At 43.6% G+C, this 16,143-nt stretch overlaps 1 protein-coding gene across 9 annotated transcripts in view; it reads right to left on the bottom strand.

Moving 5' to 3' along the window:
• Positions 1 to 1,434: 1,434 nt before the first annotated feature.
• The window catches only part of PHKB (phosphorylase kinase regulatory subunit beta), a 99,964-nt gene continuing 85,255 nt past the window's right edge, over positions 1,435 to 16,143 (bottom strand). For all 9 annotated transcript variants that reach the window (XM_078380445.1, XM_078380446.1, XM_072980974.2 and 6 more), the window contains 5 exons: positions 8,331 to 8,465; positions 4,933 to 5,062; positions 4,563 to 4,670; positions 3,415 to 3,555; positions 1,435 to 2,213 (listed from right to left, as the gene is read on the bottom strand). In XM_078380445.1, the coding sequence (XP_078236571.1) occupies positions 2,076 to 2,213; positions 3,415 to 3,555; positions 4,563 to 4,670; positions 4,933 to 5,062; positions 8,331 to 8,465 (652 nt within the window). In that variant the 3' untranslated portion in view covers positions 1,435 to 2,075. The remainder of the gene's footprint in view (positions 2,214 to 3,414; positions 3,556 to 4,562; positions 4,671 to 4,932; positions 5,063 to 8,330; positions 8,466 to 16,143) is intronic.

The following is a 16,143-nucleotide window of genomic DNA, read 5'->3' as shown; positions in this document are numbered from 1 at the left end:
AAGTTCCCCAAGACAAATTTTGTGTCGCAGAAATAGCGTTGGTGCGGAAAAGGTTAAAGCTCCACAAAGCAAGGCACTGGAAGCTGAAGGATGTCTTTCAAAAATGCCTTTCTTATCGCCACACTCAAGTAGCAAATGGTGCATGCAATAGCCTCACACTCTCCAGGTCTGCGGCCATGTGAGGAAAAGCTCTAAATCAGATTTAAGGCTCTGCTAAATGTGCTCATATTTTTACCCCATCTTTCCTGCAACTGTTTAAATATTTGGACACCAAAAAAAGGCCAGTGGGAACTTTTTAAACTTTGGGATGCTTGACAGCCAGCGATGCTCCAACTTTCCTCAAAGTACCTTCTGGATGTCTGCTAAGACCATCACCTCCATGACCAAGAGAGTCGAAAGGTCTTTCAGCAAAGATCTTTGTCTTAGTAAAGGTTATACCTTGCTCTCTTTAGAAGACATGCTGCTTGCCATAGTAGCAATGAAACCCTGATTGGTTTCCCATATGCAGGAGGGTTTTCGGTGGCTGGGGGGAAAGGGGACCTAATTCATCAGTGATGCACCAACCTCTACATGTAGAAGGCCCAAGGGCCAATCTCCAGCTCCTTTCTGCTACACGATTCAAGGGTCAGGAAAGAGTGGGCTCTCTATGATGAGCACCCGATGACCAAAACCAACAGATAATACTGGGCGAGATGGATGGATAGCCTGACTGGCAGCATCCTACACCCTTTTCCATATGGGAAAGGCTTCCTTTAAGGAAGAGATACTGGAAACATGCTGGGTCGAATCAAAAGCCGAGAAAGTCAAGCCTCCTGATCTCATGGTTCTCTAGAGCAGTGGTTCTTAACCTTTGTTACTCAGGTGTTTTTGAACTGCAACTCCCAGAAACCCCAGCCAGCAGAGCTTGAAGGCTTCTGGGAGTTGTGGTCCAAAAACACCTGAGTAACAATGGTTAAGAACCACTGCACTAGAGGAAGACTTCCAGCAGGACGGGCTCCTCCTGCTTATGTTCCCCAGGAAGTAGCATTGAGATGTATATAATCTCTGATATTTGGGCAGGCAGGGCTAACACAGGGCCATCATGGCAAGTGGCCAGCAGTGGCGTTATGCTCCATGAATTTGGCCCGATCGACCTCTAAAGTCCTTTGTGCTGATCAACATCACTCTTTACTGTGTAGCCAATTATACCGGTCGCCCAAGCTCTTTATACGAAGCTTTTTGAAAATGGCCTTATAACCAAGTGATTCCCACAAAATATGGAAATTAGCACTTTGGCTTCCCCCCCTGCCATAAAATGAAGGAAAGACCTCACATGAAAAGAGGCTGATTTAAACAAATAATAATTTCCCTGCAATTTTCGAAAACAGAAAACGAGTATGTGCAAGCAATTAAAGTTTGAAGTCATTCTTAAACAGAAAACCAATTACAGACATATTCTAAAGCATGTATTTAGCGCAACAGCTTTTATTTTACCCTTAAGCTTGGTTGGAGCACTCAAACCCAAAGCTAGTTATCTTGCGGAAGTTAACAAATAATTCACCTTCAACCAGGGGCCTCATTAATTTTTTTAAAATATTTATGCCTGTGCTTGATTCAGCATTCATAATAAGCCTTTTCAATAATGAATTACAATACAAAATAAAGGGTGTGTGGGGGGTGGAGACGTCACAAACATTCCAGTACATATTGATTCTCTACGACATAAATAAATGTATCCCTGCAATCATTCACCAGCAAGGCATAAACTATAAATACAGACCCCGTTAATTTTTCTAAACTATCTGCATTCTCAATCAACAGGAGCGATTTCATGCGTTCGCTGAACCAAGGGGCGACTGCAGCATTTTAGTGAAAAATGCAGATCACCACTGGAGATGTATGGCGGGGAGGGAACCTTTGAGTAGAAATGATATTTCAGCTGTAGTCAGGTTTGCTTTCCTAAGTATCTGAGTTTGCCACAGTGTTAATTGATGTGATGCCATCCAAATGGTCGCCTTCCATTTACAACTAAACGTTACAGGCTAAGCAGTGACAAACTCTAACCACCACCTTGTTATCCACCGGCTGCACTTGATTTAACTAACAGAACAGGGGTCATCCGTGCTGGGCTTGACTTCGCCTTCCAGCAATAAATTCATCACGGCTTTTGTTAAGTAGCTGCACGTTCCTCGTTTTCCCAGCGGAGGAGTGTTATAGAAGGAAGTCATGTCATCCTGCATAAACAAACAAGAGTTTGATCTTAGCCGCAATATTGATGGGTAACAATTAGCTTAACTAGCAGCAAGGAGCGCCACAGATGGAAAACAGTGTGGTGATGAAAAGTGCACTTCCCACACTTGACATTCTCCTGTCGTTTAGTAGGGTAAATATTTTGGATCCTAACCAAAGAGCTGGAGAGGAGGGGGGGCGCTGACTGATGCACAAATGAGGAAGCCTAACAACAACAACGTGAGATACGATAGCAGTTTTCAAATATTTGAAAGATAGTCATATAGAGGAGGGCCAGGATCTGTTCTCAATCATCCCAGAGTGAAGGACACGTCATCATGGGCTCAAGCTACAGGAAACCAGTTTTAGGCAAATATCAGGAAAAACTTTCTTAACTGTTAAAGCAGTATGACAATGGAACCTGTGACCCTGGGAGGGGGTGGGCATTTCAACGCGGAGGCATTCAAGAGAATAATTGGACAGCCCTCTATCAGATGGTGTTCGGTTTGGATTCCTGCTTTGAGCAGAGGGTTGGACTCAGTGACCTCAGGGGACCCTTTCCAACTCCATTATTCTGTGATTCCATGAGCCACATACCCCACATGGGCTTCGTTAAGGGTCGGATCGAGGTCCTTTACCAAAGATGAGGCCACGTTTTACGGCATTTTTAAGCACCATCTTTCTGCAGGGGCAAAGCCACTGCAAACCTTTCTATAGTTCCTTCAGGGAGTCGTCCCTTTATGGGTGCTAAATGTCCACCGCCCGTCCTCCAGCATGGAGTCCTGCCAACATGATGTGGGTGGGTGGGGGTCGTAGGGCTATGGCGCACTTTGCTGCTGGGCGACAGAAGGCGCAGCTATGCTTTCCCGGGAAGGGACAACACGGTAGAGCTATGGTGGGCCGGTGTGGAGGAGCACCGCATAAGGAGGACTGGAGGCTGGGGCAGATATAGACGGTGACGGAGGCAGAGGGCGAGAGGAGCCAGCAAGAGCACCAGAGGGGGGGGGGAAAGGTTTTGGCATGGGGGCGGGAAGGACAGGCAGTCTTCTCTGGCTGGGACTTTAATCCGAACTCCAGAGGTGTTCAGAGGTTTTGCTACACTCTCCTCCACCTCGAGGTAAGGATTATAAGCGCCACAAGCCTGCCGTTAGACCCAAGCCTGCCAATAATAAGAAATAAAGAGCATGGATTAAATACTGCACTGACCTGTTTCTCAGTGCCCTTGAGTCGGCTCTGGTCCTTCTGGAAAGCATCAAAGGCATCTTTCACTAATCTGTCCAAATCCACTTTATCTGGAAACTCCAATTCGGGGTTTCTTTCCAGAATGATGGAGACAACCATCAACAACTGAAGCACAGAAGAAAGCGAAAGATTCAGACACATCCGCCTACCTCTCTAGAGCAGTCTGACATGCAGGATGCTTCAAAAACTCACACAAGTTAGGAGAACATGCAGGAATGCTGGTCAACTGTTGAGTCCAGCTATCTAAACAGCACTCCATCTATATCTGCTGTCTCATGTACAGGTGTTCTCCTTCAGAGGACTAGATGTACATGGTGATGGGGGGGGTTACCCTGGACACATAGGCCAATATACTGTACTATTTAGCAATCATGGGGTGGGAGGGGGCTTCGCATGCAAACTCTGGTAGGCTCCCTGTTGCATAGCGATTTTTGCACTGGTTGCGAAGTGGGGAATGGGGATACTGTGAGAGTTACACAACTGTTCTTCTTGACTGTTGAAAAGGATACTATCTAAAGTGTGAACTAAAGTGTCATATGTTTAGCTTTGCCACTGACACTGCTGTGCTTGACTGGTTCATAGTACAAATTAACGGGCAAAGCAGCAATGAAAAAAGTTACACTGGCCACCAACCAACCAGCAAAGAGTGGCCATTTTATGGGGAATGAGCATGCCTGCTGGCTTCTCCTGCCACCGTGGACCCCTCCTCATCAAAGACCTGTTCCCAAGCAGGAGTTTCAAAGACAATGAACAGGACCTTTGTGCATACAGAACACAGGAAACAGCTTTGCATTGAGACAGACTATTTAGTACAGGAGAATCTATAGACGCCAGCCTCTTTCAGTTCATTGGGCCTGATTCAAATTCAGAAAAGTTATTAAGGGCAATGTTCTGGTGGAGTAAAAGGTACATGGATTAGACCCAAGATACCAGCATATGCTAGTTTAAAGATTTTAAGAAGTGATTTCAATTTTTCAGTCCAGAGAATGAGTTCTTTGTTTCTTTGTTGAAACTTCTGTATTGGCTCAAGTTCTCACACTTTTGTCTCAAAAACATAAAACGTGACGAAATGTATGATTCGTGTTTCTTACAGCCAACATAACGATACAAACCTCCACAATTATTTGCCTGTATTCAGGCTGATCAATATTCTTTAACATGTCCTCCACAAGAAGGGAAAAGTTCATTTCATACATAGTCATGTCCGATAAGGTGGGTTGCTGTAAAAAAGAAACATGATTGAGCTGTCGCGTGGTATCAGCCAGTTTCTTTATGGTGACAGACTTTTTCACAAATACAGGCTGGCGATTCCAGTGACCAAACAGCATTTTTCCTTCAACGCTAGAAACTTGTGGAAGGGACCCCACTTAGTCTAATTTTCCTTTGATGCAAGAAATCCCCCCAGTAGCAGCCTCCCTGACTTTTAAGCAGCCTCCTCTTCAAAACCTAAGACAGCCAAGGTAACTTGCAGGTGATTTTTACCTGTGGCAAAAACTTCCCAGCAACTATCAGACCATTGGGAGTCCTCTCCAAAATCTGCCACACCCTGTCATAGAACCCATTGGGAGTTCGGTTCAGGGCCCCGTCAATCTGACGTCGGTTCAACCAGCATCTGAGAATGAAAAAGAAGGAAAGGGAAACAAGCAAGATAAGGAGTTGCTTATGAAAGCAATCTGTGCCCAGATCAAAACAACACTTGCTTTTGTGGATTAACTGAACTCGGTAAGAAATAAGCAGAAAAACCCACGACCCGACAACAATCAGTCAGTCAGACAAAACACAATATGCTCTGGCGACTTTCTTATCAAATGTGTCATAACAACGTTTCAGTTTCTTAAAGACGAGAACAATATTAGAATCGAGTAATAACAAAGCTGAATGATCACGTTCAGCGCTCCTGCTGTTTAAGTTTAATGTGTGCCTTATAAATGGATCTGAACCAGAAAGTCAAACCTCTTTAACCAGAGGCGATCAATCAAATCTATCTTTTTGAGTCTGGACCAGAAAGTGACCTGACAGAGGCAGTCAAAGCTTCCATGCAGAAAAGCATATTGACCTTTCAGATATTTTCCAAATCTTGTTGAGCTTAAACAGAATGTTCCTCTGTGATTCATCTCACTTGTCGCCTGCTGTCCTTACAGCATTTTTAAAGGTTGCATTTAATTTAGAATTTTACTGTCACAAGTTCTCTTTAGCAAATAAATATTCATAAATGCTTCAGCATGAATAGACAAACACAAAAATCTCACACAGACTGAACATAAATAAAAAAAAACCTTCCTAAATTGGCTTGATAAGCTTGTCAGTTTCTGGACAGGGGCACTTTTTTATCTCATCAACTCATTTCCTTCTGAAGTGATTAATTTAATACAGCCTTTATCAACATGGTGCCTTCCGGATGTTTTGAACTGCAACTACTGTCGGCTCCAGCCAGAATGGCCAATAGTCAAGAATTCTGGGGTTTGGGGATCAATTTCTGAAGGTGTAATTCACATTTAATACCAACCATTCTTAAGCACAAGACAAATTCATTCATTCATTCATTCATTCATTCATTCATTCATTCATTCATTCATTCATTCATTCATTCAACTTAACTTCTATGCCGCCCATCTAGACAATGTCTACTCTGGGCGGCTCACAGAAAATAGGATAAAACAACTGAAAAATAACAACAATATCTCAACAAATGAGCAGCTAGGAAGCTCATGGTTGTGTATTCCTTATTTTTCCTCCTCTTTTTTTCTGTGATCTTGCAACCAACCATGGTTTGATCGGAACACAGAAGGAAGAAACATGTGCAAGCACTGGACTCAAGCAATCGCCTCATCCTCTGCCACCAGGAGATCAGAAACTTCTAATTTGTTTAAGTGTTACGCCTGAACTCTAAACATCATGGTTAGCCTTAACAATGATGAGTGGAAACAAGCCAACAAGGATTGAGCCATGTTTTCCAAACTGAATCTTAGGGGAGGGCTAATCATGGTTTACAATTTCAAGCACAGAGACAAACTAGCTTGTTACAAACCAAGGCTGAAGGGAACCATGACATGCAAGGGGGTTAGAGAAGGTGAGACCGTATAATCAGTGCTCGGTTATACAATGCTGAACTATGAACTGCCATTGCAGATGAACCATGTCTTAATATTAAATCCTTAGCAACTCAGAATTGGGATATTCCTATTAAGTGGCAACCTTATATTCTACAGTTTATGGGAAAGATGTGTCATCATGTCACATAAGAATGGCCAGTTTATATAGAACCTGTTTCACAAGCTGTTTTAACTCAGTTTTTAATCCTGTTATTTTTAAGTCATACCTTGAGTCCCAATTTTGAGAGAAAGGCAGACTATACATTGAGTGAAAGATGCAGAATTGGTAGAGACAAGGAACAGCTGCCATGGTGGATTAAGGGTGTTGCTACAACTTAAAGGTGCTCCAAAACCCTTCACCGTTTTGGCTGAAAGACAACTAACCAGGCGACCCAACTGGATGTTATCTAATCAGCAGAAACCCCAACTCTGTGATGAAGAACGGGCCTCCTTGACAACCTGCCTAGCCATAGGCTTCAGCTAGCAAAAGGAAAGAAGCTGGCAGTCTTTTTAATTTATGCAATATGTTCTCTCTTTCCTCCAGGCAAGAGCATCTCCTCAGAGCAGTTCTTCCCTTTGAAGGTTTCTCTCTACGCATCCGTACACACACAAAAGGGGTTTGAAAGAAATCACATGGCCAATTTTGCACAGAAATTTGGTTTCATAAAGAGATGAATGTAAAGCTTAAAAGAACTGTTTGTCTCTGGAACTCCACCTTCGCAAACAGGGAGTAGGCAAAAGCAAGCGAGGAATTTGCCAGGTTTCTAATCTTTCTTTTGCTCAAAGGATAGCACAGTTTTATCAGTATGAGCATTTTGAAGACCTCTCTGCAAAAAGAACATTGAGTACGGACTTTTTTTTGGGGGGGGGGGACAGAAGAAATAATATTACAAGTGCATTTGTCCACACAAAATGTTCAGTTACTTTTACACACACACACACACACACACACACACACACACACACACACACACACACGCACGCACGCACGCACGCACGCACGCACGCACGCACGCACGCACGCACGCACACACACACACACACACACACACACATAAGACCCTAAAGTCTTTTTCCACCAAGACTTTAGTCTTTTTCCACAAAGACCCCATCATCTTCTCATTCCACGAGAAGATGATGGGGTCTTAAAAATGTTAAGAGCTGGCTCCAAAAATTGACTTACAAATCTTAGTTGAGGATATTGATTCTGTTTTGCTGTGGTTTGGCAACTGCCTGCCAGCATCATCCCCAGCTTCCTCTGTGCTTGTCTGTGGCATGCGTACACACCCTCTCTTGGACAGGCAGCGAATATTAACTGAGCATGTCATCTTGAAGCAACACACTCCAGGCGCTACTGCTGTGGCCTGAGCATGCTGATGGGAGAGTGGATTTCACAGTAGTCCAGGAGAAAGGGGGTCAGCGATCAGCAGATAAACAAACTCCTTAAATTGCTAGTCTTTGGGTGAGGCTGGCTCCCTTCCGAGGCTCAAAGGCAATGAGGGAAATCTTACCTACATCAGATGCCTGGGGCAACTGCCAACAGAAGTATCAGAATCTGATGACGGAGCAGAGCCCCGTACATGGGCAAAGGGAGCAAATAGTCTTGCCTATGTCTTGTTTTTGCTTTTTCAGCTTCAAAACACACACACACACACAAATAACACCGTGTGTTGGGAAAAGAACTGGTTGCAGAGCAGAACGAGGAAGAAATCTAAAGAAAACACAGTTTGTGCAATCAATCAGCAAGGAACGCCACTGTGAGATGCTGGTGGAGAGAGATCGCCTTACCTTCCTGACTGCTGAGGCTGAAGGATATCCAGGAGAAGCTGCTTCACCTCGCTGGGTGACAGCTGGTATAAATCCACAGGGGGCATCTCCCCAGCACGGATTTTCAGTTCGTATTTCATGGCATGCACTATCCATCTGAAAACAGGAAAATACGCATTAGTGCAATCTCTATTTTGAAGATGTAAGTAGAAACAAGACAATATCCCCGGCTGAAATCTCCTGTGTCAAGACAGGGAATGGGTAGGCGGGTGGAATTTGATGAATCTGGATGGTGTTGAGTTTGCACAACTTCTAGCCTGACAAACTGAAGTACCGTGGCCTCATAAGACTGAGAAACCTCCAGCTAAGGGCTGCAGGGGGGCGGTTTGAAGAACCCAACACATTTGCTGAGATGGGAGTGACTCCCAGCATGTTTGGGAAAAGCTCCTTATTAGGAGAAAATATATGTGAGAAGCTATACAAAACTGTACACTCTGAAAAGCAATATCCAATCTAACCAATCTCCATTAAAAAGATGCATGGGTACACAGGATATACCCTAAAAACTCTGTATTTCAACTTTTTCCCTTCCTCTAGGGGGCGCCCTTGGACAGTGCAGCTTGCCCAAGGCTACCCAGGCTGGCTCTTCTCCCAGGAGGCCCAGTTGGGGAATCGAACTCCCAAATTACATATACAAATGCAAAATCATAGCAGTCTGAATATGTGATGCATAAAAGTCATGGGGAAAATATCTGAATCTTTTGGCAGGACTAACATTTGTTTAACCTTTCAACGAAAGCTGCTGGACATGATTCTCCCTCCTCTCACAGCAGCCATAACCAATCCTAGATACAGCCCTATAGAGAGGAAGGAGCTTGAGAACTCCATCTTTCTCAAGCCGTCCCTGTGCGGCTCAATATTCCACCGATTTCACCAGCAACCTAAATATTAGGGCCTCAGTCCAGCTTCTCACACCAACTAGAGCTGACCTATTGAATCAATGCCTAAGAGGTGACCCAACATCTGGAAGGCTATCACTGGATTCATGCCTGTATTTCATATTTAGTGTATTTTTTTCAAATTACTGTACGCTGGTGTGATCTAAGCCAGTCGGAAATACTGCCATCGAAATACATAAACTGTTCAGAAACAACATTCTTGGGTGGGGGGGGGGAGATAACAAAAGCACCTTACCCTATGTCATAGATACAAATATATGTTTTTTTAAATGGCATGGGGGAGGCTCCTCTCTCTCTCTCTCTCTCTCTCTCTCTCTCTCTTTTACTTGATTCTATTTCACATGGTAGTTATTATATTTCTAGTGGGCTTCTCTCTCCCTGGCCATCCAAGAACAGAGACGGGAGGACGGAAGCTGAATTACGCTTCACAGACGGAGCCAAAAGAAGTCCTGTTACTCTGTACTGATGTTAACTGGAGAGTCTGAGTTTTTACTGCTCATTTACCTGGACTCTCACTACAAATCCAATCTCCAGCATTGCCTCTACACGGCTGGTGGTTGCTTCTTTGAATTTCTGCTATCGGCTGCCTATAAAACCTGTGTATTTTGCCCACGGGGAGAGGCAGATGTCTGAGCGGTACACAAAGCTGCACTTACAGAGCTGGAAATCTATGAGTCACTCTCCTCCCAGCCGGCACAGCTCGGTGGAAGCTGACAGCTACACACTTAACAGTGGCATATCAAAACTTGCCTCCGCCATCTTGGAAGGTAGTTGAACTCTGGACCTCACGGCTACAACACGGACCCAAAGGCCTGCCTGACCTTCCCCTTCTCTCCCACAACCCCTTTTAATCATCTAGCTTGATGGTGCGCCCTTCTGAAAAACCCCAAACTCGCTTTCCTGCAATGGGGTTACAACGGGCCCCTGTAAAGGGATTCCCTGCTTGCGGATTCTAGGCTTCTTGTTTGCTCGACTTGTCAGCCTGCAAGAGGAGACGGACGGTGCATTTTCGCCCACTTGCAATGGACTGATTTGCTTCCGACGCAGGAAGAAGCTTTCTCTAAGTATCTTTAACTTCAGAAGCTCAGCTAGTTGCCAATCCCCGGAGATGGGAGTCTCTTTTCGATGTGAGTGGCCTAGAGGCGGCTAGGTTGAACCGCAGAGGCAGAGGAAGCCTCTGGGAGGTCGGTTACTCCAAAACCATCCTGGGCTGGATTTGACAACAGGGATGGTTCGTAGTGAACAACACTCCCCGGGCATGCTTGGAGAGCCCTGAGGAACCAGCTGCTCCCCCCCCCCAAGAAAACATCCATCGGTTGCTACAGAAGCAAGAAAAGGTTGGGTCATTAAGAATAAACTGGGTCATAAAAGTAACGTATCAGGCATCCCTGTTGGCTTCGGCTACAAAGTTATGCACATTTCAACAACTAGCCCTTAAGATAGGCTACTCTACTAAACAACCTTAAATATGGCTGGGACCCACGCCGTCCTTAAAGACTCCGGAAGGTCCACGGAGAATACGACAGTGAGGGCACGGCTGACACCTGCTCCGGCCAACCAGCCATCTTTAGCACAATGCTCTGAAAAGCCATAAACGGCAAAGGAAACATACTGTTTACTCGGAGGGCTTAATGGTCTATTCAAATTGCTTGCAAAAGCTGGCATCTCACCGGTAAAAGACAACAGCATTTAGATTAAAATGAATGGTATCTGTTCAGTGGAGCTTACCTCCACCACCAAGTCACCTGGCCTCGGCTTTACCCAACAATCATTTCAATGGGAGGTTTTGTTTACTGCTTAATTAGCCTCAACAGACTTGTAACTTTTTTCTGTTTTGTTTTGTTTTTTAAAGAAAAGGATCGCTACCTCCTTTTTTGTGTCTCTGACTGAATGCCACTCTGGCACCCACAGCACACAACATTTCAACATAATCGTTTTGTTTCTGGCTAAACTTCTGAAATTAACTCAGCTTAAATAGCAATTTGGATTTGAATCGCCCTACTGGCTCAGAGAGATACTGAAGCATTTTTATGCTGCTGTTAAACAACTGGAACCTTGCCTCTCTATTGTCCAGGGTTTGGAAAAATCACGTTACAAGTAAGGTTGTTACATGAAGCAATTTACCTTGGGGTGGGGAGAACGCTAAGCTTCCTTCGAAAACTGCTTAATACAACTTAGTGCTTAATACAACAAAAGGAAATGCAGGCAGTTTATCAATGTAGCAAGTAATTTCCCAATTATTTTTTAAAGTTACCCCTAAAGAGCCTGTTTTAGAGGCATTTTGATAGAAAATGATCAAGTTTTACGCCATCCTCTTGCTCAACTGACGAGTTAATCGTTAATTAACAAAAAAAGTAATAATAATAAGCAGCAGCAGCATGAGTAATCTGGCACATTACTGTTTAAAGACTGTAAATGGGAAGAAATGCCTTTCTAAAAGTAAATTTCCGATCTCTGCAACTGTCAACAAATTTGGATCTCCGTCTATCTTCTGACTGCCTCTGCTTTAAATTAACAGCAAACACCACCTAAATGCAGTTGAGAAATGGTGGGAGGGAACATCTGTTACAAAAAGTTCAGAACAGTTTTTAATGATGCTAAAAAATTTTAAACTATGAGGTCATGATCCCTGTGGATCTGTGATTCTGCTCACCTTCGCTCCCCCCCTCCGCCTTAAACCGCTTCCTAAATAGGCAAGCAATAGGATAAATAGATTGCTTACTGTAAGCAATAGAAAGTGACAAACTCCACGTTTTAAAAATGACATTTTAGAAGTGAGAGAACATCATGGTGTCTGTAGTGCCCTCGACATTAGATTTTCTGGACTCTTCTCAGAGGAGAAGCACCTCGGTCAGCCAAACCATATTATCAAGGGACACCATAAACGCCATCCTTCCACTTGTGTCAAAGGCCAAAACACAGACCTGCTGAAACAGCGTTTAGTGGAGATTACAAAGTGAGGGGCAAAGGGAAGAGACAAATCCCAGCCTCAATTACAATTCTGGTCTCTCGCAGACAAAGCAGCATCATGCTGATGCGACAATGCAGGATCATGTGGTGTGGGGAAAGCATCTTGAAGGATAGTTCCCACACTAAATCTTCAAGACGGAAAGGGTGGGGAGTGGGGATAGAGAGGGTCCATTCACCAAAGCCTTCTCTGCCTGCAAAGGCTTACGTGACAAGTTCTAGCCACAGAAAAAGGGAGACAAAATCAGGGGTGTGTGGGTGCACAACCCCTTCACACCTTGGGAGGCCTGGCCAGCAAAGACATGATTGAATGGGCTTGCTAGAATGCATTTGATTGGAGTGGTGTACTGAAATGGGGCTGCCAGGATCTGGATCTATTTCAGCATGAAAAGCTGGCGCGCGAATCAATAATGAGACACCAAATCTAATCATTGCCATACTGAAATACTATTTCTGGAAGAAGGTTAATTTTGCTCACTGGAGTGGATAATAACAGTAAAATATAGGAATGCTGGCTATATGGGATTAACCTTGAGTCAAGGAAAGAGACCAGCTTTCAAACACAGGAGGTGTGGGGGGGGGAATATGAAGGGTGTACTTAAATGGAAGTGGGGAAAATTAACAATGCCTGAATTTTTGTAATGACAGTTCTTTACTTCTTTTTGTGCATTTCTGCCTTGGCTTACTGTCATCATAGAACTCAGACATATAAGGGATGGCAAGGTAAATTTGTCATTCAGATGTCAACCAGAACTTGGCCTGCTTAGTCATGGCTAGATAGCTGTTTTCGTGTCTCCACAGATCCAGTGGCTTAGATCCAGTCACTTGGCAACTCAAGAGTTTTTTTTAAGTTTCACTGATTTGATGGATCTACCCTAGTAAGTGAATATAAAGCCTGGAAGCACAATTCTCAGAATCCTTTTTCTCCAATTCTGGAAACCGTTGTCCAAAAAAAATTAATTATCCTGTGTTCTTCCTCAGAGTGCATCTTTTGAGGTCTCTAAACTACTTCTGAATAGTGCACATTTTTAATTAAAACAATGTAATAGCACCTGGGAAAAAAAGCTTCCTGTTTTCTCTAAGTAAATCTGAAATCCTATTTTCCAAAACTAGTTTTTAAATGTTGGGTTAATGGATGCTTTTTGAAAAATGAAAGGAAGTGAGACACAGCATGGGGGTGAGTAACAAACACTATAATGTATTCCAAAGCCTGCCTCCCCATGCAGGCAAAAATAAGGGAATAAAAAGAAAGAAACTAGGGCCAAATATTGTGCCCTCTAAAAGACTATCAGATCCCTTTCAGTTGCTGAAGCAAAGTGGACTTTGATCCATGAAAGCTCACACTGATGCAAACCTTTTCATTTTGAAAGTGCTATGTATTTTGCCTTATTTCTCCCCCTGACCCTTTTTGTCACAATATTTTGTAATATCACATATTAAAGGCAAGAATTACAATTGTATACAGGAATCACACTAAATTACAGGCAAGATGAGCTTGAAGCAATGCAACCGGCGTTTTCGACACACACCATTTCAATCAGAGGGGCTCCCTTGCGCACTAACACTCTTTACCGCAGCCCCATGATCAAGTTGTCAGGAAGAAAACTGGCTGACGTGAACCTGCAGAGGGACTGAAATTAAAGTCTCAGTGAATTTAGCAGCCTTCCTAGAAACTAAAGAGCAAGCAAGCCTAGTCTTGCACCTCGTTCCTAATTAACACCTAAGTAAGTGTTCAGTAGCTAAAAGCAGCTAAGCAGCTTGTAAGAGCAAAAGGTGCGCCCCTTAACAGCAACTAATTAACTTGCAAAGGAAGAAGATGATCACAATTCATCTCTTGGAAGAGCAGTGCACAGTAAAACAGTTCTCTCTCTCTCTCTCTCTCTCTCTCTCTCTCTCTCTGTGTGTGTGTGTGTGTGTGTGTGTGTGTGTGTTGTGGATGCAAAGAAAATTGCATGTATTTATCTGAGAAAGCAATATGGGGGGAGGGTTTGGGACCTATTTGCAATTTGGAAGCAATAATTTCTGATGAGGGAGCTATAATAGCTTCACATTTCTTCCCGCTTCTGTAAACAAAACAAAAGAAAAGCTACTGCCATTTTAACTTCCAAATGCCATTTAGTGGAGATGAGAAAATTCGGATTTCCAAATCTTGATAGACATCTCCATCAGACCCGGTCCAAATCGGCTTAAACCAAATCTGGCCCAAATCCAAACTAGATCTGACACCAAATCGGGGACCTTTACATAGCTCTAATTACCCTGCTGTTTAGCTCCTTCTTTACACTGCCTTTGAGTGCAAAAGATATTTCTGCTGCCTTATTTCTCATGCAAAATGAGTAATCGAAACAGCAAAAAACGGAACTGTTCAAGGCAGGGTCTATTCAAGGAATAAGACAGGCGTAAACTGACAGCATGAGGTCTAAGGAAGTTTAAAAGCAGTGCTTGTTACCGGTCGGAAAGAAATTCGGATTCTGTCCGTGAAGGTAAACTAGCAATAAGCCGGAGATATCAAGGAAAGAAAATATAGCACCATAAAGCTTTGAAAAACAAACTTCACTTTAAAGCTTTGTTTAGGGCCTTATAAAACGATGCATCCGTGTAATGCTGTAAAACTGGAAGGGTTACACTGTGTGCTGTGCTCTCCCTTTCCTCTGTCTTGAATGTGAAAATTCGTGGCACTAGCTGTACACAGCTGCTGAATACCTGAAGCTTTAACTTCAGAGAGGGGGGGGGGAGTGAAACTGGCAATCTACAAATCACTCCCGCTGCCTTCCTCCCCCCAACTTGATGGGAGGCACCAGTTTAAGCACAGAGGCACTGCCTTAAGTGGATTGCGAATTACTGCTTCTGCGTGAAAGGCAACTGAATGGAACATCCCATTTCTAATTGCCATGGCAACTAATTTAGATCAAAAGATGAATGCAGAGCTAGAGAAGATGCATTGTCTCACCCCAGAAGCGCCCCTAGATACAGGCCCAAATTCATTGCCTATATTGTGTGACCGATGTTCCAGCACAGCGTTAAGGCAGCTTAACAATCCGAAGTGCCACTGGGAAAACAACATAAGCACAGCACTAGACGAGAGCTTAAATTACACAGGATTTACCACTGGGAGCATCCAATGACGGAAAAAATAACACCTGCCAGGGGAATGTGGGCTTTACCGACTGACAAAGATGCCAACCCTCTTTCGGTATTGAATCCTTCCATTGACTGATTTGCTTTCATAATTCCAGCTCAAGCCACAGGTGCATGATAGGTAACAAAAGAGAAAAGGAGAAAGGAGAACACAACCGCCACAGCAAAACTGGGCGAATTTCATCGAAATAAATATCTTCTGAAACACCTCCATCCTCTACTGACTAAAGCAGCAGTTCTACACAGGTTTCTCTTGGAGTGAGTCCACTGAACTCAACAGGACTTCCACTGTACTAACATGTGGACATTAATACAATAGCACAGTTAATTCTGATCACTGAAAGTTCAGCCCAAGCACTCAAGTTTATTGCTTAAAATTCCAACGTTTCTACTGCCAGGGAGAGAAAAATAGGACTTTTCTGCTTTAGGAGCCAAAATAAAGGAGTTGGCTCCGGGTTCTGTGTATCCTGACTGGGGTTACACCTGCTGTTCCAACCCAGTTTTAAAACAACAACAACAAAATGAAATAGAAGATTCTCGGGCCATCCCAGAGCAGCACCTTGGCCTGGGGATGCGAATCTTCACTGACTTTATTTTTGCAATTAAGTATCAAAGGATTCAAATGTATTCTTCCAACCCACCAAGATGAACACAGCTTTTCTGCATTTGTCACATTTCAAGGCTCTTCCCACTCCTATATTTGTGGAAGTGTATTTTGCACAAAACCCTGCATTTTGCACCTGAAACAAGGTGTCCTTGCTGTTGTTTTC

This window comes from Pogona vitticeps, chromosome 10 (assembly GCF_051106095.1).
Source record: "Pogona vitticeps strain Pit_001003342236 chromosome 10, PviZW2.1, whole genome shotgun sequence".
Classification (NCBI taxonomy): Eukaryota; Metazoa; Chordata; class Lepidosauria; order Squamata; family Agamidae; genus Pogona; species Pogona vitticeps.
Note: the sequence above shows the minus strand (reverse complement) of the source record. Positions and strands in the feature narration are given on the sequence as shown.